Genomic DNA, 27,330 nt, shown 5'->3' on the forward strand with positions numbered 1-27,330 from the left:
TGACCTCCCGGTTCCCGGTGCACACTGTCGCCGACATTGTGCACCGGGAAAAACTCAGTAACTGTACGTCCTCGTGCGGGAAGTAACCTCCCGCGACGACGGACAGTTACGTCCTGGTGCGGATAGGGGTTAAATGAGAAATGGATTGATGAAGTCATGTTTGTTAAGTAAACACTGCTAGGGTCGGGTATATACAGAACGTCTTCTGAGCTACATTTGTCTGTATCAATGGGACAGATTTGTTATAGATTGAAAAGTGGAGTCAGGCTGGGTCCACACTGTGCGGTCAAAAAGCTCTATTTTGCCACGACCACACACTTTGGGCACGTTCAGACGTGGCAGATGTTGGTGCAGATTTGGGGCAATTACGCAACGAATCTGCACCAACATTAACATATTTGACAGGTAATTCAGACATTGCAGAAAACACAGCGGACTTGCCACAGATTTCAGTTTTTGCATTGCAAAGGCTGAAATACGCAGTGAAATTCCGCTTCTTCTCCGCAACAGACAGTGCATACTGCGGACTGAAAATTCTGCACCGCAGCCTATGGTCCGCAGCAGAGTTTTCCGAAACGTCTGAACTAACGTGCCTAAAAATGTATAGAAACAAGTGTAAACAACGGCCGCTGGAGAATTCCTCTGCGGACTTTCCACAGCAATTCCGGGTGCATTTAGATGAGTTGTTTTTGGCCGCGTGGTAAAAAAAATTGCAGCAAAAACGCACTTGGTATTACTGCAAATTGCCGTGGTTTGCAATGCGGTTTTTATCTGTTTTTACACAACATTGCCATAGTGAAATTGACTGCAAATAATTGCCTCCAAAGCCCCTTTACCTGCCATACCAAGAGCTGCATAAACTTCAGACATCATCAAGGCCTGTAAAGAAAAAACATCAAAGCTAAATCCATAAAAACCTAAAAAAAAGGGATGGTGGTGGGTGGGAGTAAACTTTTTGGGGTCCCCTACACTAAGTGCTGACTCTCTTCCTCAATAGTCCCCTTTATAAACCTTATAAATATAAACAAATCCTTCCCCTACCCACATGAGTCATGTCAACTTTTCCTGACCCCATCATGCTTCTTCTTAAAGCTTTAACACCCCTATATCAAGAACATGCACTAAGGCCCCATGCACACGACCGTATTTTTTCCCTCCCATAAATACTGGCCGTAAATACGGGTCACACGTTTTTCACCCGTATTTAACCCGTATTTACGGGTAAATACGGGTCCGTTGTCATACGTATTCACCAGTATTTACGAACCCGTAAAAAAAGGGGGGCTGGAAATGATATCACAATCGTGTCCAAACCCCTTACAAGGGTCACATGATCGCTCAGACGCCATTTTCTCTGCTTCTCTTTATTAAAAAATGGAAATCCCCTGACGTCGCCTAGCAACGCTCCCGTAATCACGGGTGCACACACGTAGCCACCCGTAATTACGGGAGCCCCATAGACTTCTATTGGTCTGCCCGTGCCCAAATTACGGCCTGAAATAGGACATGTTCTATGTTTTTCAACTGCCCGGGCACCTTTCCTGTACGCAAACGGGAAGGTACCCGTGAACAATAGAAGTATTATGGGCCATAATTACGGGCGTGTGCATTGGACCTGAATCTACAAAACCTATTTTATATCTAAACACTACCTATACTCTCGTGCTTTGACCCCGTCAATCCATCTATTCTGCTATGCCTCTCTCTCATAGCCATGTTTATATTTGATATTTATATAGTGTGATATACTTGATATTTACAGTATGTAGTGTGTTTATGAAATTGTGTAGTGTAATTGTGGTGTGTACATGTATTTGTGTAGAGTACGCGGGGTGATTGCATATGTATGTAGTGTATGTGTGATGCCTGTATGTATATGTACGTTTGTATTGTATACATTTATGTGCAGTGTTTATTAGTTTATTGTATGCGTCGTTGGTATATAGGTATGTGTGTAGCATATGCGTCGTCTGTGTGTGTGTGTGTGTGTGTGTTGGCTCTTATTAGATGATTAGTGCCATTTTCGTGGAGTGAAAAAGTTGCAAAATTAGGCGCACGGCTGTTTTGTGCTAACATTTTCAACTTTTAGCACTTTTACGCCGCGCCCAGCCTTTTTTCCAAAAAGGGGGCTTATTACATTTTACGCCATAAAATGGCTTAAATTCTAGCCAAGATCTACGGCAACTCAGATTTCATAGTCGGGGGCACGGACAACAAAAGATGCGACTAATTTATTAAGAGTTGTGCTCCTCTTAATTTAGTACTTGCATCTTACTCCTATGGAATACTGACTAATACTATGTAACGTCAGTCTTAGTACATGCGGCCCACAGTGTTTGTGTATTGGGGTATTAAATGGTAATTAATTGGGAGAATTGAGCACTGTATGGTGACATTATTAATCACTTACTATGGGTATAAACTGAACACTAAATAGCATGATTAAATACTGTATTTGGGTAGTACCTGGGCATTGTATAGTCGTTGATAGTCACATCACAGTGTGATATGGTGTTACTGGAGCAATTTAACTCAAAATCAAATCTGATCATTGGCTTAAGCGTATGTTCACACGCAGTGACTAAAAACGTCTGAAAATACGGAGCTGTTTTCAGGCAAAAACAGATTTTCAGACGTTCTTGTAGCAACTCACGTTTTTCGCTGCGAATTTTACGGCCGTTTTTGGAGCTGTTTTTCAATGGAGTCAATGAAAAACGCCTCCAAAAACGTCCCAAGAACTGTCCTGCACTTCTTTTTACGAGCCGTCATTTTACACGCCGTATTTTGACAGCGACGCGTAAAATTAAGGGTATGTTCACACGGCCTATTTACGGACGTAATTCGGGCGTTTCTGCCCCGAATTACGTCTGAAAATAGCGCCTCAATAGCGCTGACAAACATCTGCCCATTGAAAGCAATGGGCAGACGTTTGTCTGTTCACACGAGGCGTATATTTACGCGCCGCAGTCAAATGACGGCGCGTAACTAGACGCCCACGTCAAAGAAGTGACCTGTCACTTCTTTGGCCGTAATTGGAGCCGTTATTCATTGACTCCAATGAATAGCAGCGCTAATTACGGCCGTAATGGACGCGGCGTTCAAGCGCCTGCACATGCCGTTACGGCTGAAATTACGGGGATGTTTTCAGGCTGAAACATCCCCGTAATTTCAGCCGTAACGGACGCCCTCGTGTGAACATACCCTTAGGCTCGTGGGAACAGAACACCGTAAAACCCATTGAACGCAATGGGCAGATGTTTGTAGGCATATTAGGGGCGTTTTTTCAGGCGTAATTTGAGGCGTAAAACTCCCGTATTACGTTGAAAACACTGCGTGTGAACATACCCTAAGGGGAATCTTCTCATTTTTATAGGATATAAAGTATTACATCCCCAAAATATTTATTTTAGTTGTATATTAAGATATGGCTTATTTGAAATATTTTCAAACTTTTGTCAGCTACGTAGGGAACCTGTTGAAAATGTTGCATCCCTGAGAGTATTTGTGTCCTAGCAGTGCGTTTTTGTTGCATTTACAAATGCAGCCTAAAAAATGCATCTAAAAAACGCATGCGTTTTTAAATACCCATGCGTTTTTCAAAGTGGTAAGCCTAGAACTATTAGGGTATGTTCACACGGCAGCCTCCGTTACGTCTGAAATTATGGAGCTGTTTTCAGGAGAAAACAGCTCCGGAATTTCAGACGTAATGGCATGTGCAGGCGCTTTTTGCTGCGTCCATTACGGACGTAATTGGAGCTGTTTTTCCATGGAGTCAATGGAAAACGGCTCCAATTACGTCTAAAGAAGTGACAGGTACTTGAAAAAAAATGACCGTCGGCACAGAACATCGTAAAACCCATTCAAATGAATGGGCAGATGTTTGCTGCCGCTTTGGAGCCGTATTTTCGGACGTAATTCGGGGCTAAAACACCCGAATTACATCCGTAAATAGGGTGTGTGAACCCAGCCTTAAATTCAAAACCACATTACGGCCTGATTTACACGAGCGTGTGCGTTTTGCGCACGCAAAAATCGCGGCGTATTGCGTGCGCAAAAGGCACTTAACTGCTGTGTGTGTCATCAGTGTATGATGCGCAGCTGCGTGATTTTCGCGCAGCCGCCATCATTATGACACCCTGTTTGGATGTTTGTAAACAGAAAAGCACGTGGTGCTTTTCTGTTTACATTCAGAGTTTGACAGCTGTTGCGCGAATCACGCAGTTCCGTGCGGCATGCATGGTTTTCACGCACCCATAGACTTCAATGGGTGCGTGATGCGGGGACAGCGCACAAAGAAAGGACATGTTGTGAGTTTTTTTCAGCGCACTCACGCTGAGTAAAACTCACGGACTGTCTGCATGCCCCCATAGACTAAGGGCATGACCACACATGGCGGAATTCCTCCGCAACTGTCCGCATCAATGCCGCACCTAATCCGGGTTGCGGATTACGGCTGCGGATCTGCACAAAATGTGCAGAAAATTGATGCGGACTAGCTGCTGCGGACTGCGGGAAAAGTGCTTCCCTTCTCCCTATCAGTGCAGGATAGAGAGAAGGGACAGCACTTTCCCTAGTGAAAGTAAAAGAAATTCATACTTACCGCCCGTTGTCTTTATGACGCGTCCCTCCTTCGGCATCCAGCCCGACCTCCCTGGATGACGCGCCAGTCCATGTGACCGCTGCAGCCTGTGCTTGGCCTGTGATTGGCTGCAGCCGTCACTTACACTGAAACGTCATCCTGGGAGGCCGGACTGGAGACAGAAACAGGGAGTTCTCGGTAAGTACGAACTTCATTTTTTTTTACAGATACATGTATATTGGGATCGGTAGTCACTGTCCCGGGTGCAGAAACAGTTACTGCCGATCGCTTAACTCTTTCAGCACCCTGGACAGTGACTATTTACTGACGTCTCCTAGCAACGCTCCCGTCATTACGGGAGCCCCATTGACTTCCTCAGTCTGGCTGTAGACCTAGAAATACATAGGTCCAGCCAGAATGAAGAAATGTCAAGTAAAAAAAGCAAGACGCATCCGCAGCACACATGACATGTGCATGACAGCTGCGGACTTCATTGCGGAACTTTGAATCTCCATTGAAGTCAATGGAGAAATTCCGCCATGAGTCCGCCACTGCTCCGCAACAGACAGAGCATGCTGCGGACACCAAATTCCGCTCCGCAGCCTATGCTCCGCAGCGGAATTGTACGCATCGTGTAAACGAACACTGCTAAATTAAAGTGAAAGTCAATGTAGAAACGGCTCCGCTGCGGATTAACGCTGCGGAGTGTCCGCAGCGGAATTTAAGTGCAATTCCGCCATGTGTGAACCCGCCCTTATATAGATGCGTACGACACGCGTGAAAAGCACCTACAGCTGAAACGGTTAAAAAACCCATGCGGTTTTTTTTCAGATGCATTTCTGTATGCTGTGCTTGAAAACACTTTGAAAAATGCATGTTTTGTTTTACAAAAATATATGCAAATTTTAAATGCTGTGTTTGATAACACAACAAAAATGCACTATGTTAACCCAGCCTAAGTTTCCATTCACACGTTGCAGTTGAGTTTCGTTTAGAACCGCACAAAAAAGTTTTTACCGCAATTTAAAGCATTTTTCGTTGAAAAAACGGTTGGTTCACATGTTGCGATAGGCTTGGTTGACACGTCGCAAAAAATGCGTTTTGCCACGGTTTCCGGAAAATCGCGTTTTAAAACGCATTTTGACCACACCGTGTGAACCCAGCCTAAGGGCAAAGCCACACGTGGCGGAATTGCTCTTGAATTCCGCTGCGGACACTCCGCAGCGTTAATCCGCAGCGGAGCCGTTTCTCCATTGACTTCCACTTCTATTTAGTAGGGTTCGTTTAGACGAAGCGGAAAATTCCGCTGCGGAGCATAGGCTGCGGTGCGGAATTTGGTGTCCGCAGCATGCAATGGATGTTGCGGAGTTGTGGCGGACTGGTTGCGGACTCATGGCGGAATTTCTCCATTGACTTCAATGGAGATTCTAAGTTCCGCAATGAAGTCTGCAGCTGTCATGCACATGTTATGTGTGCTGCGGATGAGTCTTACTTTTTTGACATGACATTTCTTCATTCTGGCTGGACCTATGTATTTCTAGGTCTACAGCCAGACTGAGGAAGTCAATGGGGCTCCCGTAATTACGGGAGCGTTGCTAGGAGACGTCAGTAAATAGTCACTGTCCAGGGTGCTGAAAGAGTTAAGCGATCGGCAGTAACTGTTTCTGCACCCTGGACAGTGACTACCGATCCCAATATACAGCAACCTGTAAAAAAAATAGAAGTTCATACTTACCGAGAACTCCCTGCTTCTGTCTCCAGTCCGGCTTCCCAGGATGACGTTTCAGTCTAAGTGACGGCTGCAGTCAATCACAGGCTGCAGCGGTCACAAGGACTGCCGCGTCATCCAGGGAGGTCGGGCTGGATGCCGAAAGAGGGACGCGTCACCAAGACAACGGCCGGTAAGTATTAAATTTGTTTACTTTCACTAGGGAAAGTGCTGTCCCTTCTCTCTATCCTGCACTGATAGAGAGAAGGGAAGCACTTTTACCGCAGTCCGCAGCAGCTAGTCCGCATCAATTTACTGCACATTTTGGGCAGATCCGCCGCAGAATCTGCAACGCAGATTCTGTGCGGCATTGATGCGGACAGTTGTGGAGGAAATCCGCCACGTGTGGGCATGCCCTAAAGGTCCATTCACACGTATTGGTTTAAGAGCGGTTAGAACTGCAATGAAAAAACACATCCGAATACCACATGCATTTTTACTGCGATTTGCTGCATTTTTCGATGTGGTTTAACTTTTTATTGCATCGCAAAATGCACCAAATCATGGTAAAAACGCATGCTGGTTTTGAATGCTGTTTTAACATTACCTCTACTGCAACGTCTGAAGATACCCTTGCTATTGTCCACTCTGCAAAATGTATCAGTATCGTCAGAACATCAATATAGAATGTTCCAAGCTGCTTTTACGCTTATGGAAAGTATATACACCTTTTATACGACCTGAATTACAGCATTTTCAACCTTGGCACCCATTAAAAATGTACACCACTACCTGGCCAAAAATATGTGGACAACTATACAATCTTGTTGCACATGCCATTCTAAATGCCTAGGCATTAACCCCTTAATGATTCCACCATTTTTGGCCTTAAAGAGGTTATCCAAAATTTAACTTATCCATTGGATAACCCATTTGATCGGTGGGGGTCTGACTCTAGGCATTCCCGTCTACTAACAGCTGTGTGAAGGGGCAGCAGCACTTGTATGAGGGCTGCAGCCTCTTTAGGCCGGGTTCACACGGGGCAGATACGCTGTGTAAAAGCACGCAGCATATCCGCCCTGTGCGCCACAGGGAATTCCGGACCAATAACCGCACCAATCTGCTGTGGAAAACTGCTGCAATAACCGGACTGCCAGCAAGCCAGCCTTCTGGGATGATGTTTCATCCCATATGACTGCCGTTACAGCCTGTAAGGCCAGCCTGGAGGAAGAAACACAGAATCCTAGGTAAGTATAGTTGTTTTTTTTTCCAGAGTTGCGTTTTTTTTGCGGCCGATTCCCTGCGAACCTGCCACAAAAAAAGCAACAACTGCTATTTGTTGCGAGTTTTACCTCCCTTTGAATCCAATGGGGAAAACCCACAGCAAATATGCAGCGTTTATGCAAATGCCATTGACATGCTGCGGAATAAAATTCCGAACCGCAGGTCCATTTCTGAGCGTTTTTTCGCTCTGTATTTACGCAGCTTGTGGATGAGATTTGTTCAATCTCATTCACTTTGCTGCTTCTGTATTCTGTTGCATTTTTTCAGGCGACAATTCCGGACGGAAAAAAAACAGCAAATCCGCTACCTGTGGACAAGCAATTTATTATTCACAAATAATGGTTTGTACTTGCACATGCCATTACTTTCGTTGTGTCTCTGCATGATTTTGCAGCGTTGTCTACTGAGGCTGGATTCACACGAGTGTGTGCTTTTTGCGCACGCAAAAAACGCGGCGTTTTGCCTGCGAAAAAGGCACTTAACAGCTCCGTGTGGCAGCAGCATATGATGCGCGGCTGCGTGCTTTTCGCGCAGCTGCCATCATTATGGCACTCCATTTGGATGTTTGTAAACAGAAAAGCACATGGTGTTTTTCTGTTTTCATTCATTCTTTTCACAGCTGTTGCGCGAATCACGCTTGTCCCACGGAAGTGCTTCCGTGTGGCATGCGTGGTTTTCACGCACTTATTGACTTCAATGGGTGCGTGATGCGCGAAAAACGCTCAAAGAACGGACATGTCGTGACTTTTACGCAGCGGACCAACGCTGCGTAAAAATCACGCACATGTCTGCACGGCCCCATAGACTAATATACACCGCGTTCCAAATTATTATGCAAATGTTATTTTTCACTGATTTTCCTAAATAGTCGATGCAAATGACAGTCAGTATAATCTTCGAACCATCAACCGTTGGAGTATAATGCAAATTTTATTGAACAAATCTCCTAATGATAACAGTTTTTTTTTTAGACGTAAAAAACTCAATATGCACTGTTTCACATTATTATGCACAACAGAGATCAAAACATTTTAAAGGTTGTAAAGAGAACTAAAATGGTCATTTGTTGAATTTGCAGCATCAGGAGGTCATATTTACAGAAATCAAAAGCTCTTTCAATCAAAAAAAACTTATCAGGCCAAGTTACATGTTAACATAGGACCCCTTCTTTGATATCACCTTCACAATTCTTGCATCCATTGAATTTGTGAGTATTTGGACAGTTTCTGCTTGAATATCTTTGCAGGATGTCAGAATAACCTTCCAGAGCTTCTGTTTTAATGTGAACTGCCTCCCACCCTCATAGATATTTTGCTTGAGGATGCTCCAAAGGTCCTCAATAGGGTTGAGGTCAGGGGAACATGGGGGCCACACCATGAGTTTCTCTCCTTTTATGCCCATAGCAGCCAATGACACAGAGATATTCTTTGCAGCATGAAATGGTGCATTGTCATGCATTCAGATAATTTTGCTACGGAAGGCGCGGTTCTTCTTTTTGTACCACGGAAGAAAGTTGTCAGACATAAACTCTACGTACTTTGCAGAGGTCATTTTCACACCGTCAGGGACCCTAAAGGGGCCTACCAGCTCTCTCCCCATGATTCCAGCCCAAAACATGACTCCGCCACCTCCTTGCTGATGTCGCAGCCTTGTTGGGACATGGTGGCCATTCACCAACCATCCACTACTCCATCCATCTCGACCATCCAGGGTTGCACGGCACTCATCATTAAACAACACGGTTTGAAAATTAGTATTCATGTATTTCTGAGCCCACTGCAACCGTTTCTGCTTGTGAGCATTGTTTAGGGGTAGCCGAATAATAGCTTTATGCACACTTGCAAACCTCTGCAGGATCCTACACCTTGAGGTTCGCAAGACTCCAGAGGCACCAGTGGCTTCAAATACCTGTTTGCTGCTTTGCGATGGCATTTTAGCAGCTGCTCTCCTAATCCTATTAATTTGTCTGGCAGAAACCTTCCTCATTATGCCTTTATCTGAACTAACCCGTCTGTGCTCTGAATCAGCCACAAATCTTTTCACAGTACGATGATCTCGCCTACGTTTTCTTGAAATATCCAATGTTTTCATACCTTGTCCAAGGTATTGCACTATTTCATGCTTTTCGGCTGCAGAGAGATCCTTTTTCTTTCCCATATTGCTTGAAACCTGTGGCCTGCTTAATAACGTGGAACGTCCTTCTTAAGTAGTTTTCCTTTGATTGGGCACACCTGGCAAACTAATTATCACAGGTGTCTGAGATTGATTACAATGATCCAAAGAGCCCTAAGACACAATACCATCCATGAGTTTAATTGAAAAACCAATAATTAAATTTTTATGACACTTAAATCCAATGTGCATAATAATTTGGAACACGGTGTAGGTCTGTGCGACGCGCGTGAAAATCACGCGCGTTGCACGGACGTATATCCTGTTCGTCTGAATAAACCCTAATATAAATGTTTGTCTATAGAGATTACATGGCTTTGTGCCTGATTTTCTGAACCTGTTTGCAATGGATGTGGCTGAAACACCTGAAAGCAAAAATTAGGAATTTGGCCACACACTTTTTGTCATCTAGTGTATATTGGCAATGTAATTTATCTGCCTTGAGGTCCACATTTATTTTTCTGATTAGTAAACTACTTCTAGAAATGTAAAACTTTACAGGAAAGTTTCCTATTTACTGAATAATGTAAATTTTCATCTTCTGTTTCTTTTTTCTTTTACTTGCAGAAAAATTTGTCCCATGTAAGTTTTACAAATTACATTAATATTCCTGGACTGATCACCAATGGAATTATCACTACAGGGAACATTAGCATTCAGTTCTCCTGCTCCTACAATATTACCATGCAGACTTCACTATACACAGTGTTCAAACCAGTTATGATGTATGTATACCTACCTGACACTTAATCATAGTAATAGCTATAGAATTTAATTAGTATAATATGAAAACTTATTGCATACCTCCCAACCGTACCGGATTTAGCGGAACAGTCCCGTATCACGGGCGGCCGGTCGTATATCCCGTTGTCAACTGTATCCACGTACTCAGGACACAGACACAGTTGAACCCAATGCTGAAGAAGGGAACCGTCAGCTCCATGCTTCAGCATTAGTACAGAAGACTCCCCAGGCGCGGAGTGCAGGGGAGCGGAAACTCCTGCCAAAGTGTTGCCGATGCTCTGGCTGGGGATTTTGCTCCTAGAGGGAACATTTGACGTCACTGTCCATATATGAACTGTGACGTCAGGGGCTACTCCTGGAGCGGGATCCCCTGTCAGAGAGTTGCCTAGGCTCTGGCCGGGGATTCCAATCCTAGAGGGAACCCCTGACATCACTGTCCATATATGGAGAGTGAAGCCAGGGGCTACTCCTAGAGCGAATCCCCTGCCAGATCATTGCCGACGCTCCGGCCGGGCATTCCGCTCCTAGAGGGAACCCCGGATGTCACTGTTTATATATGGACAGTGACGTCAGTGGCTCCTCCTGGAGTGGAATCCCCGGCCAGAGAGCATTAGCGACGCTCTGTATGGACATTCTGCTCTTAGAGGGAACCTCTGATTGTCTATATATGGACAGTGACATCAGAGGCTCCTCCTGGAGCAGAATCCCCAGCCACAGCGAGGCCGATGCTCTGACTGGTTCTCTGATTCCGCTCCTAGAGGGAGTCCCATTGGCACTATCTACAGGGGGTAGTGCTATCTACAGGGAGCTTGCACTATCTTCAAGGGGATGTGGCCCTCTTTACATCGGCACTGTGTCACTATCTACAGGGGATACTGGTGCTTTCTACATGGGCACTGTGTGTAGCACTATCTACATGGGCACTGTGGCACTATGTGGGCACTGGAACTTTATATGTGAGCACTGGCAGTAGGGGCAGCTGAGTGGGTATTATACTGTATGGGGTCAGCTATGGCAGCATTATACTGTATGGGGGCAGCTATGGGGCATTATACTGTATGGGGAAGCTAAGGGGGCATTATACTGTATGGTGGCAGCTAAAGGGGCATTATACTGTATGGGGCAGCTATGGGGGCATTATAGTGTATGGTGGCAGCTAAGGTGGCATTATACTCTATTGGGGCAGCTATGGGGCATTATATTGTATGGTGGGAGCTAAAGGGCATTATTCTGTATACACAGATAGATAAGAGAAGCACCTCCAGCTCACCTTGATATGCAGAAGTATTTCTAGGAAAGTTCATGCACGGATCCTTGTGTCGGCACACATTAGACGAGACTAGAAAAAATGGGGTTGAATCCAGCACGGACAGTTATTTTAAAATGGAAGAACTATTTCCAAGTTTAATGGGCCAGCTTCAGCCATGACTAAGGACGCTTGGAGCGTCTGAAACGCGTAGGCTCTCTATCTACCACTACCACAATTTTTTCTCCACTATATCAGGATGTCACACCGTGCTCTTTATTCCTGATTTTAACCTGCCAAACATACTGGCCCATTAAACTTGGAAATAGTTCTTCCATTTTAAAATAACTGTCCGTGCTGGATTCAACCCCATTTTTTCTAGGCATTATTCTGTGTCAAAGGCACTATCGGAGCATGATACTTTGTGGGATCAACTGGGCTTGTATGGGCGGGGATTGGGCGGGATTAGAGGTGTTGCTTAAAAGGCTACACCCGCTGCATCTTTGCAATATTTGAAAGTTGGGAGGTATGCTTATTGAGTGGTCCAGCTTGATGTATTGTTCATTAATATATCCACTGACTTTAACAGCACAGAGAATCTGAATACTGGTGGCACTGGAGTTGATGCTGGCGCTACACTTGCTGCCTATGTGAACCCAACATACACTAATCCCATGCAACAGTCGCAACAGGAAGATTTACCTATCGGGTCAACTGTCTATTTTGGGATGACCACACAGTTCCCTGACCCTGCTTTTGTTCTTCGAGTAGAGCAATGCTTTGCTACTCCTACTAAAGATGGCACTGGTTCATTAAAAATAACGCTGATTCAAGGCGGGTAAGAAATGACCGTTCACAGAACATTTGAAATCATTAAGAACATGACTACTATGTTACTCATACAACAGTATTATGTTAAGATAAAACTAACATACTGTTTTGCTACAGATTTCTGCACTTGTGATGCGGATTTCAAAAGCACCACAATGTAAGGTGTAAACATGGTCTTGAAGCCATAACCTAAAAAAACAGGTGTGACTGCAGTTAAGCTTAATTTCCCATCTCCCTTCCCCATGTTACAGGGTCCTAGAAACTGTTAGGGTATGTTCACACACACTATTTACGGACGTAATAGTGGCTCCAAAGCGTCGGCCATTAGAATGGGTTTTACGATGTTCTCTGCAGACGGTCAATTTTTTTACGCCCCGCTGTCAAAAGGCGGGGCGTAAAAAAGACGCCCGCGTCAAAGAAGTGCCTGTCACTTCTTCAGACGTAAATGGAGCCGTTTTCCATTGACTTCATGGAAAAACAGCTCCATTTACGTCCGTAATGGACGCAGCGAAATAGCGCCTCAACATGCCAATACGGCAAATGCCGTAATTTCAGCCGCTACGGACGCTGCTGTGTGAAAATACCCTTATATGGAGACTAGTATAGAAAACCAGTTACCTGGGTTTGCTAGCAAAAGGAATGCAGTGGTCTGTTATGCCGCACACAGCATAATGCCCCCCCACAGCTGCCCCCACACAGTATAATTCCCCCCATATCAGCTCATCCCACCGTTTAATGCCCATCATAGCTGCCCCCACAGAATAATGCCCCTCATAGCTGCCCCCACAGTATAATGCCCCTCATAACTGCCCCACAGTATAATGCACTCCATAGCTTCCCCCAAACAGTATAATGCCCCCCATAGCTGCCCCCACAGTATAATGCCCCCCATAGCCGCCCTCACACTGTATAATGCCCCCCATAGCTTCCCCCACACAGTCTAATGTCCCCCATAGCTGCCCCCACAGTATAATGCCCCCCATAGCTGCCCTCACAGAGGATAATGCCCCCATAGCTTCCCCCACACAGTATAATGCACCCCATAGCTGCCCCCACACAGCATAATGCTCCACATAGCTGCCCCCACACAGCATAATGCTCCCCATAGATGCCCCCACAGTATAATGCCCCCCTCCCATACACAATATAATGCCCCCCTCCCTCCCATACACAACATAATGCCCCCCCTCCCTCCCATACACAATACAATGCCCCCCTCCATCCCATACACAATATAATGCCCCCCTCCCTCCCGTGCGCAGTATAATTCCCCCCTCCCTCCCATACACAGTATAATGCCCCCCTCCCTCCCATACACAGTATAATGACCCTCCTCCCTCCCATACACAGTATAATGCCCCCCCTCCCTCCCATACACAATATAATGCCCCCCCTCCCTCCCATACACAGTATAATGCCCCCCCTCCCTCCCATACACAGTATAATGCCCCCCCTCCCTCCCATACACAGTATAATGCCCCCCCTCCCTCCCATACACAGTATAATGCCCCCATATTTACAGCTCAAAAAAAAAAATAACATACATATTTACCTATCCCCATTCCCACGACGGGTGGAGAATCCTTTGCCTCCTCTGCACTGTGTTCAGTGTGCTGTGAGCGACTCGGCGAAGGCAGGCGCAATGTAGTGACGTCATCGCACCTGTCTGCACCGAGTCACTCACATCGCACAGACCGGAAGAGGAGAAGGATCCTCCACCTCGCGGGGGAACGGGGATAGGTCAGTATGTATGTTATTATTTTTCTATTAGGTCCATACATATGGGGCATTATACTGTGTATGGGAGGGAGGGGGGCATTATATTGTGTATGGGAGGGAGGGGGTATTATACTGTGGGACGGAGCTCTATGTGAGCTTCAGACACCACGTCCTTCTCGGTTATATAATAGATATGTTTGGAGGGGTCATCAAACTGGAGTACTGGTGGTTTACATTGTGCATTTTATGTTGCCAAAAAAAATGTGTTTTAAAAAAAAAAAAGCATGTTTTTTTTTGTTAAATACCCACTTGTTTTACAAAATGTTAAAGCTGTAAGCCTATGATCAGTAAATTGAAAACCAGATTACAGTTGCGAAGCACTTAGTAAAAATTGTGGGTATTTAAAAAACGCATGTTTTTTTAAGATGAATTTTATTTTTTTTACAGCATTTCAAACACGCAACAAAAACACATAACGTACTTGCAGAGGCCAACGTCTGCATGATTTTGCCGCAAGTGAGTGGGGTTTCAGCCGCGTGCAGCAATTGTTATGTTGGACAATACTCTACAGGCATTTAAAAATCAACTGTGGCCACTGATAACCACTCGCTTTCCAGTTCAAGGAACCTTCTAATTTAACGTCCTATGCTTAGCGTCCTGGATCCCTCTGAATGTGATATGGGTGGAGTGGGATATTAGGTCCCCTGCAGTCATACTTGAGTATTCATGCTTTGAGCCGAGCCAGACTTTAAGGGCATGGCCAGACGTGGCGGAATTGCTCTGGAATCCGCAGCGGACCCGTTTCTCCATTGCCTTCCACAGCTTTTTAGTAGGGTTCGTTTGCACGTTGCGGACAATTCTGCTGCGGAGCATAGGCTGCGGTGCGGAATTTGGTGTCCGCAGCATACAATGGTTGTTGCGGACGTGTGGCGGACTGGTTGCGGACTCATTGCGGAATTTCTCCATTGACTTCAATGGAGATTCAAAATTCCGCAATGAAGTCCGCAGATGTTATGTAGATGTTATGTGTGCTGCGGAGCGTATTGGTTTTTTAACATGACATTTCTTCATTCTGGCTAGACCTATGTATTTCTAGGTCTACAGCCAGACTGAGGAAGTCAATGGGGCTCCCGTAATTACGGGTGACTACGTGTGTGCACCCATAATTACGGGTGACTACGTGTGTGCACCCATAATTACGGGTGACTACGTGTGTGCACCCGTAATTACGGGAGCGTTGCTAGGCGACGTCAGTAAATAGTCACTGTCCAGAGTGCTGAAAGAGTTAAGCGATCGGCAGTAACTGTTTCTGCACCCTAGACAGTGACTACCGATCACAATATACATCAACCTGTAAAAAAAATAGAAGTTCATACTTACCGATAACTCCATGCTTCTTCCTCCAGTCCGGCTTCCCAGGATGACGTTTCAGTCTAAGTGACGGCTGCAGCCAATCACAGGCTGCAGCGGTCACATGGACTGCCGCGTCATCCAGGGAGGTCGGGCTGGATGCCAAAAGAGGGACGCGTCACCAAGACAACGGCCAGTAAGTATGAAATTATTTTACTTTCACTAGGGAAAGTGCAGTCCCTTCTCTCTATCCTGCACTGATAGAGAGAAGGGAAGTACTTTCACCTCAATACGCAATGGCTAGTCCGCATCAATTTAATGCCCATTTTGGGCAGATCCGCAACAGAATCTGCAACGCAGATGCGGACAGTTTCGGAAGAAATCCGCCACGTCTGGGCATGCCCTAAAGTGAATCTCTCTCCACTTTTTATCATAATGTCGTTTTAAGGTGAAAAATTCTGTCCTAATAAATTCTTAATATATCTTCTTAAATTTCAAAGATAACATGCTGGATACCTTCTGCCACTACTAGTGGGATCTTACTGCATACTGTCTTATAATTCAGTTTAACCCCTTAATTTGTTGATTTATTTTTTTCGGAAGTAAATGCAAAGAAATCAGAAATTCTGCGATTGTTTTTTGCAGGGTTGAGTTGCGGGATGAGTTGTAGTTTTTATTAGTATCATTTTGAGGTAACTATAATTTATTGACTAATTTTAATTTAAAAAAATTGGGTCGGAATTGCGAAAAATTGCGTTTTTGTGGGGTTTCTTTATGGCATGCACCTTGCAGTATAAATAACAAGTTATTTTATTCTACGAGTCGTTATGATTGTGGCAGTACCTTATATGTGCATTTTTTCATTAAGGTGAACCCTTTAAAAAAAATAAAAAATAAGATTTAATTTACTTATTTTTGGAGGGTACATTTTAATTTCTATTAAACTTTATTGAATCCGCTTTTACACTTTGTTGTCCCACTAGGCGATTCCAAGCATCGATCGTTTAATTGCTTATATAATGCTTGGGAATACATAGTATTCCAAAGCATTATTTCCTGCCAGGCCTAATAGGCAGTTACCGATGGCAGATCTGGGTGCCTTTGTTAGGTCCCTCATGCTTGAGAAAGGTCCTGCTGGACTGAAACGTCGCAATGGGGGAATAAAGCTCCTACTTGTATTTTGGAGGTGCTGCCTTACTTTTTTCCTTTTGCCTACTCCAAGGGACTTTGGATCAAGTCCTTTTGAGGTGCGCACCCATATCTTGTCCAGTGCTTTGATATTTTGCCTTTTTGGACTTTGTTAGGTCCCCGGCTGCCATGGTAAGTCATTGGCAATGATTGGCTCTAAGGGGCATGTAAGGGGTTAAGCTGCCTGGATCGGAGTTATCTTCTTTCCTGGCAGTTGCAGCAGGAGCCCCTCTGTGTATAACAGTCGCTACCCTGCCGCTGATAAGTTTGTCGTGATGCAGGAACTAGCACTTTCTTGTGACAGATATATCCGTCGCTCGACGATAAGGGTTTAATATGTAACAGTATGCAGTAATCTCCTATTCTACCTGTAGTGGTGGCTACAGACAGGCAGCATAGTATATTTTAAACAAATAAAAAAGGGAATGGAATTCATGGGTGGACATTCACTTTAAAGGCACTGTAAAGCTTTGTAGTCTTTTTTAGATTTAGATTTGAATAGTATTAGGGTATGTTCACACAGAGTGTTTTCGGCCATTTTTCGGGCCGTAAACGCGCGAAAAACAGCCAAGAAAATCGGAAGCAGAACGCCTCCAAACATCTGCGATAGAGGCAGGTAACGGAGCCTCTAACACAGATGTGAACGAGGCCTAAGCTGTAGTATCTTAATATATGTAGCCATCAAGAACATATATACTGTAAACTACAGGCTTTTATATTTAGGCACTTGCTACATGTTACAGTAATGTCTGGAAAAGGTGATAAAGTGCTCACAGGAAAAAACTTTTTCATGTAAGCAACATGATCAAGAACTCTAGGAGTCCTGTCAGCATTTTGACATGTAAATACTATATTTTCACGAGCCAACCATCTCTCCTTCTATCATATTCTGCCCTAAGGGCTCATTCAGATAAGCATAATACACGCCCGTGTGATATAACTGACGGCACACAGACCCATTCATTTCAATGGGGCTATTCAGACATGCGTGAGTTTTCATGCAACGTGTGTCCGTTGCATGAAACTCACTGCATGTCCTATATTGATGCGTTTTTGCACACCTAGTCGCCCATTGAAGTCTATGGGTGCGTGAAAACCATGGACAGCACACGGACGACATCCGTGTGCTGTCCGTGTTTCACGCATCAGTTACATAGAAAAGCAGAGAAATAAATAATAATAAAATAATAAAAAAAAGTGCTTGCATAGACGTGAAAAACGCATGCTACACACAAAGCACACTGATGCCAATATGCAATGCACACGGATGTAAAATGTAGGAAAAACGGTGCGTTTTTTACGTGCGAAACTCATCCATGCTCATCTGAATGTAGCCTAACGCCTGTAAGCGGACAAGCTTTACTACAGCTTTTGTCTACTACCAGTAACAGCAGTCTGCATTATACCCAGAGATCTCCTATGCAGCAGCGAGAAATTTGAATTACCTGCAATAAGCTTATAACTGAATACGGTAACTTGTAAGGGAACCATGCCTTTATAGAGTATATATTCTGCAATATTCCAAAGGTCATAATGAAAACACCATCTCAGTCCATTATGGTTATTTGGCAAGTTTGGATCATATCTTATTGTTTACTCACACATAATACTAAAATTAAGTTGTTCATATTTGTATATCTTCTACATTTTCTCTGGCAGTTGTGCAATTGATAATGGACCATATATTGAAGTGGTTGAAAATGGAAAATCTAAGGAGGTCAGATTTAGTGTTACATCATTTGCCTTCCAAGGCTATAATACTGTCTACATATTTTGCAATGCTCGGCTATGTAGCATTGCATCTGGCAGCTGTTCAAAAGTAAGTGATCGTGATTTGCCCTTTATGTAAATTCTATATTCGTCCTTGTCACATATTATCCTCTCTTTACTAGCTGTATTATTATTTTTTTAATGTTTTTATTTATTTATTATTTTTTTTGCATTCAGTGTTCTTCATCTCGTGAGGCTTCTTTGGAAACTGTGCAATTTGGTCTTGGTCCTTTTACATTCCAAGGTAATGGACATATTATTTTTAACAAACCCCCATTTACATGCTGCAGAAAAAAAAATCTGTGCAGATTAAGGCTTCGTGCACATGTTCATCAGGGCTCCGTTCATGGGTTCCATCTGAGCTTTCCGTCAAGGGAACCCATGAACGGAAATCAAACTGAAACAAATGGAAACCATAGGTTTCCATTTGCATCACCATTGATTTCAATGGTGATGCATCCGTTGCAAACGGTTTCCGTTTGTCACCGTTGTGTAAGGGTTCCGTTGTTTTGACGGAATGAATAGCGTAGTCGACTATAGTATTGATTCCGGCAAAACAAAGGAACCCTTACACAACGGTGACAAATGGAAACCATTTGCAATGGATCCGTCACCATTGAAATCAATGCTGATCCAAACGGAAACCTATGGTTTCCATTTGTTTCAGTCTGGTTTTCGTTCATGGGTTCCCCCGACAGAAAGCTCAGATGAAACCCATGAACAGAGCCCCAAACGCAGATGTGAACGAAGCCTAAGGGCATACTGTGCATTTGAGGGCCACTCCACAGTGGATAAGATCTGCTGCATGTCCTCATGGCTTTAAAGAGAACTTATTTTGCAATTATTCATGTTGAAGCATCTCTGTCAGGTGTCCTATGCTCCTCTATCTGAGGAAAGCATATGATAGAGGGGGAGATGCTAAGCTTAGAGATATATAGGTTTTAAGATTTGATTCTGTATTTTCATGTCAAAAGCTGTTTAAATGCTTCCCGTACTAAGAGATACAATGGGTATTAAAATAAAAACTCTCCTAACATTACATTATTGCCTTCTTAACACAAAATGTATTCACATGATGACCTCCATCACAAAGACAAGGGGTTCTTGATTTTAGGATGGTGATCAAAACCATGTCTGAAACAGTTGTATGTTGATGTAAACGGCACCTATTCATCAGCTGTATATGTGCTTTACATTAGTGGTTCTAGATACATAGCTACATGGGCGAAAAATAATGATTTTTATTCACACACTATCCAAAAATGATGCCCCTTGTTTTGTATTTGGTATTTAGAAAGGAAATTATTGCAGCCACATACCTTCTGTTTTAAGAAAGTAAAGTTGTACGTAAAATACTAAAATATCAAAGATATTTCTAAAAGACGCAAAACACACAAACATATGTGACACCTTTTATGATTTTCATAGACTCTTTCTTGAATGTTTTTCTTTTTCTCTAGAAAACATAGATTATTCTGCGAGCAATCAAAAAGGTAAGATATTCTGCTCATTGACAACATGTATCGTATATGATTGCAGACCAGTGGCGTAACTACCGCCGTAGCAGCTGTAGCGACTGCTATGGGGCACGCGGCATGAGGGGGCCCGTGTCGCCCGCCGGAACGGGCCCCCACCATGGCCGGAGGCTCCGCTAGCAGCCGCTATGGCTGCTACAGCGGGACGCCACTGAACACTACGGCAGAGCAGGGAGGTATCTCCCCGCTCTCCCATTAAACAAAAGACATGTATCCCCTATCCACAGGATAGGGGATACATGTGTGATCGTTGGCAGCGATAGGGAGAACGGGGGACTGAAAGTCCCCTGAAGTTCTCCATCACAAACCTCGGACTTCCGGGGTCTGTGTCGGCAGCTCCGTAGAAATGAATGGAGCGCCGGTCGCGCTTGTGCGCATGCGTGACCAGCGCTCCTTTCATTTTTATTGAGCTTCCGACACAGACGCCGAAAGTCAGAGGTTAGTCATGGAGAACTTCAGGGGACTTTCAGTCCCCCGTTCTCCCTATCAATGCCAGCGATCACACATGTATCCCCTATCCTGTGGATAGGAGATGCATGTTATTTGTAGGACACACTATAGGTTGCATTTTTTTTTTTGGGGGGGGGGCTGTATGGCGTTCCCTACAGGGGGGGAGGCGCTTTATGGCGTTCCCTGCAGTGGGGGCTGTATGGCGTTCCCTGCAGGGGGGGGCTGTATGGCGTTCCCTGCAGGGGGGGTGCTGTATGGCGTTCCCTGCAGGGGGGTCTGTATGGCGTTCCCTGCAGGGGGGAGCGCTGTATGGCGTTCCCTGCAGGGGGGGGCACTTTATGGCATTCCCTGCAGGGGGGGCGCTGTATGGCATTCCCTGCAGGGGGGGCGCTGTATGGCTTTCCCTGCAGGGGGGCACTGTATGGCGTTCCCTGCAGGGGGGGGGCTGTATGGCGTTCCCTGCAGGGGGGGCACTGTATGGCGTTCCCTGCAGGGGGAGGCGCTGTATGGCGTTCCCTGCAGGGGGGGGCACTATATGGCGTTCCCTGCAGGGGGGGCACTGTATGGCGTTCCCTGCAGGGGGGGCGCTGTATGGCGTTCCCTACAGGGGGGCGCTGTATGGCGTTCCCTACAGGGGGGCTGTATGGCTTTCCCTACAGGGGGGGCTGTATGGCGTTCCCTACAGGGGGGGGCTGTATGGCGTTCCCTGCAGGGGGGTCTGTATGGCGTTCCCTGCAGGGGGGAGCGCTGTATGGCGTTCCCTGCAGGGGGAGTCGCTGTATGGCATTCCCTGCAGGGGGGGCGCTGTATGGCATTCCCTGCAGGGGGGGCGCTGTATGGCGTTCCCTGCAGGGGGGGACAATGTATGGCGCTCCCTGCAGGGGGGGCGCTGTATGGTGTTCCCTGCAGGGGGCGCTGTATGGCTTTCCCTGCAGGGGGGGGCGCTGTATGGCTTTCCCTGCAGGGGGGCACTGTATGGCGTTCCCTGCAGGGGGGGGGCGCTGTATGGCGTTCCCTGCATGGGGGGGCGCTGTATGGCGTTCCCTGCAGGGGGGGCGCTGTATGGCGTTCCCTACAGGGGGGCGCTGTATGGCGTTCCCTACAGGGGGGCTGTATGGCTTTCCCTACAGGGGGGGCTGTATGGCGTTCCCTACAGGGGGGGGCTGTATGGCGTTCTCTACAGGGGGGACTGTATGGCGTTCTCTACAGTGCGGCCTGTATGGCGTTAGCGCCATACAGCCCCCTCTGTAGATAACGCCATACAGTCCCCCTGTAGAGAACGCCATACAGTCCCCCCTGTAGATAACGCCACACAGCCCCCCCTGTAGTTAATGCCACACAGTCCCCCTGTAGATAACGCCACACAGTCCCCCCTGTAGATAACGCCACACAGTCCCCCCTGTAGATAACGCCACACAGTCCCCCCTGTAGATAACGCCACACAGTCCCCCTGTAGATAACGCCATACAGTCCCCCTCTGTAGATAACGCCATACAGTCCCCCTCTGTAGATAACGCCATACAGTCCCCCTCTGTAGATAACGCCATACAGTCCCCCTCTGTAGATAACGCCATACAGTCCCCCTCTGTAGATAACGCCATACAGTCCCCCCTGTAGATAACGCCATACAGTCCCCCTCTGTAGATAACGCCATACAGTCCCCCTCTGTAGATAACGCCATACAGTCCCCCTCTGTAGATAACGCCATACAGTCCCCCTCTGTAGATAACGCCATACTGTCCCCCCTGTAGATAACGCCATACAGTCTACAGGGGGGGCTGTATGGTGTTATCTACAGGGGGGAGCTGTATGGTGTTATCTACAGAGGGGGCTGTATGGCGTTAGCTACAGGGGGCTGTATGGCGTTATCTACAGGGGGGGCTGTAAAAAAGGCACTATCTACAAGGGGGGGGTTGTGTGACACCCAGGGGAGGGGGGGCCCCAGTCAAAAGTTTGTTATGGGGCCCAGTCTTTCCTAGTTACGCCCCTGTTGCAGACATATAATAATTTACTAGTTCCTTTAAGTACCGTATGAACATTGCCTCATAGCAGAACATACCTTGGGGAGATGATGTCATCCTCTCAGGTTTGTGATATCAGCTATTTCCCTTTTCCCACAATTCATGTTTGTTGCCCTCTGGGTGATTGCATACCTCCCAAAAGTCTCTCTTTTGGAAGGGCTGACCCTACATTTGACCCAAATCTCTCTGTCCCTCCATACTCCTTAAATGTTCCTCTTTTTCAACTGATAAATAGATTTGCATTAAAACATTTACAATATTACTCCAGAAAGTGTTTCTTTCTGCTTTCAAACTGTATCGTAGACCCAAACTTTTATATAATTTCATGATATGATGCAATTTAATTAAAATGTCCATAACTAATTATTTTTGTGGTAATGTGTAAACTAAAAACTCAAGATACGCATGAAAAAGTGGCTGTTTCATACAATGAAACATAAAGCTGGACATACATTGCCAGCTTTTGTTACTAACTCCCCCATAAACATTGAAGTGCAGTCTGGAATTCCATTTTTTATACCTAAAGGGACTGTTGGATCAAATCTTGCGAGGCGTGCACCCATACAGTTGTTTTCCTGTGCTGCTGACTTCTGATACAATGAATATATTTGTCATATTCTGATTATTTTTAGTGTGTGCTTCAAATTGACTATAGTTGACAGGTCTAGTCTGAGGGAAAACAGATGGAGAGCAATGACTTTCAATAACAAGAAGCCTTTATTTTCAGGTTTGTCTGTTACTTTGCTGTTTGGCAGTCTTCTGTGCCTTTGGATACAGCTTATATCAGAAATGCTATGAAGCTGAAACATTACTATTTCAATGGAAAATGTCATCAGAGTTTCTACTGGGCCAAACAGCTAAGTACGGAGTGTCTGCTGAGCATATCCTGAATTAAGATACACGGAATCATGTTTTTCCTATTTGCAATCCAATAAAATTTTTAGCTGCTGTATTATCAGTTGCAGAAGACTTGAATACTCACACACAGTCCTGTAATAAATTATAAACCTATCCATCTAATTTATATTACTATAATTGCTTAGACATAGTAAAAACTAAAGTGAATTTATACCATACTGCATGCTGGAAATGTATACAATACTTTTATTTTTGTTCAAGTGTATTAGTAATATACTGTAGTTAGTAAGATTGAAAAAAAGACATGAGTCTATCCAGTTTAGCCCATTCTCCTGCAATGTTGCTCCAAAGGAAGGCAAAAAAAAAAAAAAAGCCAAAAGCCAATTTTCCTTATATTCAGGAACAAATCGTTATTATTAATTCAGAATTATTATTTTTCCTTATTATTTATATTCTGTATCTATGTTTTTATGAACACACACACACACACACACACACGCACGCACGCACGCACACACCCACGCACACACACACACACACACACACACACACACACACACACACACACACACAAACACACACACACAAACACACACACCTGCCACTCAGCTTTAGTTAGCAAAGGGGGTAGATTAACATGCCTATAGTACCAGATTTATATCTCAGTAGCCTGTAGGCACATATTGCCTGGCACCTTAAATTCCGCCCATAAAATAGGCCATACCTTAAAGGGTTTGTCCACTACCGGACAACTGATGACCTATCCACCAGGTAGGTCATCAGTATATCATCGTGCAAGTCCGACACCCGTGTAGTGTAGGGGTGTAGTGAGCATGTTAACCCCACAGGTGTTTGGCAGAAATTGGTATGCACTCAATGTTGCAGAGTGAAAATGGGATTTTTTTCCATAGATATACCAATATGTGGTGCCCAGCTTGTGCCCCCATAACAAGACCGCTCTCTAATTATTATGCTGTGTTTCCCGGTTTTAGAAACACCCTACATGGGGCACTAATCTTTTGCCTGGACATTCGACAGGGCTCAGGAGTGAAAGAGTACCATGTAAAATTGAGGCCTAATTTGGTGACTTACACAGTATTGGTTCACAATTGCAGAGGCTCTGATGTGAAATAATAAAAGAAACTCCTGACAAGTGACCCCATTTTGGAAACTGCACCCCTCAAGGCATTTATTAAGTGGTGTAGTGAGCATTTTCACCCCACAGGCCTTTTCCATAAATGTTTGCGCTGCGGATGGTGCAAAGTAAAAATTTTATTTTTTTCCCTAGATATGCCAATTCAGTGGCAAATATGTCGTGCCCAGCTCGTGCCACTGGAGACACACACCCTAAAAATTGTTAAAAGGGTTCTCCCGGGTAATGGCAATGGCATATATGTGGAAGTAAACAGCTGTTTGGTCACACTGTAGGGTTCAGAAGGGAGGGAGCGCCATTTGGCTTTTGGAGCGTGGATTTTGCTTGGTAGTAGTTTTGTTTGGAGTCTTACTGGTATTTCAGTTTATAATGTGGGGGTACATGTAAGCCGGGCAGAGTACATCAGGGGCAAAGTCAGGTGGTATAATAATGGGGTAAAAAAAAACAATAAAATAATCCATATAAGTGTGTTACGCTGTGAAGCAATCCTTTCTGCACAGACCAGTGTCGCACTGATAAATGTCCCTACTTATCCCCCTTTTGGTCCACACTCTGCACATTTGCAGCTTGGGGAATTTTTTTCGGAAAGTGTTAAAATGCGGGCGCCCTCGCTTCCAGCAGATGTGCTATGTCCCTTCCCTTCCTGGTTCCCTAATTTTAGGGCCTTGATAATTCGCCTCTTGAAACAGTAGAAATGTACCCCTTGGGCCGGCACAACTGGATATTTTTATTTCCTGACTTATTGGAGCCTTAAATAAGTTTATTTTTTCATAGACGTAGCGGTATGACGAGCTGTTGTTATTATTGGTACCATTTTGGGGTACATGCGACTTTTTGATCACTTTTTATCCTTTTTTTTGGGAGGCAAGGTGACAAAAAAAAACAGCAATTCTGGCATATTTTTTTAGGTGTTTTTATACAGCGCTCACCATGCGTTATAAATTAGATAAATTAGATGTTAACTTTATTCTGCGGGTCAGTACGATTCCGGCGATACCTAATTTATAGCACTTTTTTATGTTCTACAACTTTTTGCACAAAAAAATGACTTTTGTAAAAATAATGTATTTTTTCTGTCGCCATGTTGTGAGAGCCATAACTTTTAAATGTTTTCATCGAGAGACCTGTATGAGGGCTGTTTTTTTGCGAGACGAGTTATAGTTTTTATAGGTACCATTTTTGGATACATGCGACTTTTTGATCACTTTTTATTTTAATTTTTGGAAGACAAAGTGACCAAAAAAACATCAATTATGGCAGTATTTTTTACTTTTTTTTTTTACGCCATTCACCGCGTGGAATAAATAACATTATATTTTTAGCGTTCAGTTATGGTTGCAACGATACCAAATAGGCCATACCTTAAAGGGTTTGTCCACTACCGGACAACTGATGACCTATCCACCAAATAGGTCATCAGTATATCATCGTGCAAGTCCGACACCCAGACCCTGCACCGATAAACCTCTCCTGCACGGGATGTTATAGCACATTTTGCTAAGTACGGAGCCGGAAGCATACATAGCATAGTGGTCGTGCTGCAGCTCGGCTGCTATTCTGTGGCCAGAGCCAACTGCTTACAGCATGTACGTCCGGTGCACGGCGGCAACCGGAGCAGCTGATCGGTGCGGGGTCCGGGTGTCGGACCCCCACAGATCATGTACTGATGACCTATCTGGTGGATAGGTCATCAGTTGTCCGGTAGTGGACAACCCCTTTAAGTCATCTACGGCAACCTCTGCTGCTTTTTCATTTTCCCCAACAAGGTGTATTCCTCCTAATTAACATCTAAATGTCCATAATATATTCAAAAACTAAAATCTAAAATACGCAGCTCCAAATTTTGTTGAGATGTCACAGTTCCACATCGGAGTATATAGACTTGAAGGTGCAAGTAGTCCAAATATATGAACATATTGCAGTAAAGATCTCCGTAGTTGTTTAAATGAATCTGTAAATTATGCTTAAGTTGTGTATCCGTCTCAATCACTAAAGGGGAAAATAGGGATACAGCGCTCAATGGTGTAATAACGTCACGGTTTAGCAGTTTAAAAAAAAACTGATTTATTATACTCACAAACATAAAGCGTAAAACAGCATATAGGTAAAATCAGTGGACAGATGCCAAGTTAATAACACGTGGCCCTAAGTGCATAATTTACAGATGAGCGCACTGTTTAGTGTAAACCTGTGTAAAGATTCCCTTCAGCAGGCGCCCTGACCCTAGGGACACCTATAATGTACAATAAATATCTCAAAAGTAGAACAGTAAGGCTGGATTCGTAATGGATGGAACGTATTTCGGCCGCAAGTCCCGGACCGAACACACTGCAGGGTGCCGGGCTCCTAGCATCATAGTTATGTACGACGCTAGGAGTCCCTGCCTCGCTGCAGGACAACTGTCCCGTACTGTAATCATGTTTTCAGTACGGGGCAGCTGTCCTGAGGCGAGGCAGGGACTCCTAGCATCGTACATAAGTATGATGCTAGGAGCCCGGCTCCCTGCAGTGTGTTTGGTCCGGGACTTGCGGCCGAAATACGTTCCGCCCATTACGGACGTAATGTGCTCGTGTGAATCCAGCCTAACTCTGATGCTATTTTTCATGAAAAATTGCATGGATTTCATAGTCCCCTGAAAAGCATTACACACCAATTGAGTTATAATACTTGTTTTACATGGTTTATTATAGCTATAAAATAATGCCCTATAACTTTTTTATTT

The 27,330-nt window shown here is 44.7% G+C and overlaps 1 protein-coding gene across 1 annotated transcript in view; it reads left to right on the plus strand.

Annotated features, from left to right (window-relative positions):
* Positions 1-23,395, plus strand: part of LOC142741820 (uromodulin-like) — a 43,935-nt gene extending 20,540 nt beyond the window's left edge. Inside the window, exons 6-11 of the mRNA XM_075851149.1 lie at positions 10,311-10,468; positions 12,323-12,571; positions 18,481-18,640; positions 18,769-18,835; positions 20,052-20,084; positions 23,325-23,395. Of these exons, the coding sequence (XP_075707264.1) occupies positions 10,311-10,468; positions 12,323-12,571; positions 18,481-18,640; positions 18,769-18,835; positions 20,052-20,084; positions 23,325-23,395 (738 nt within the window). The remainder of the gene's footprint in view (positions 1-10,310; positions 10,469-12,322; positions 12,572-18,480; positions 18,641-18,768; positions 18,836-20,051; positions 20,085-23,324) is intronic.
* The last annotated feature ends 3,935 nt before the right edge of the window (positions 23,396-27,330 follow it).

The sequence above is a fragment of the Rhinoderma darwinii genome, chromosome 2 (genome assembly GCF_050947455.1).
Source record: "Rhinoderma darwinii isolate aRhiDar2 chromosome 2, aRhiDar2.hap1, whole genome shotgun sequence".
NCBI lineage: Eukaryota > Metazoa > Chordata > Amphibia > Anura > Rhinodermatidae > Rhinoderma > Rhinoderma darwinii.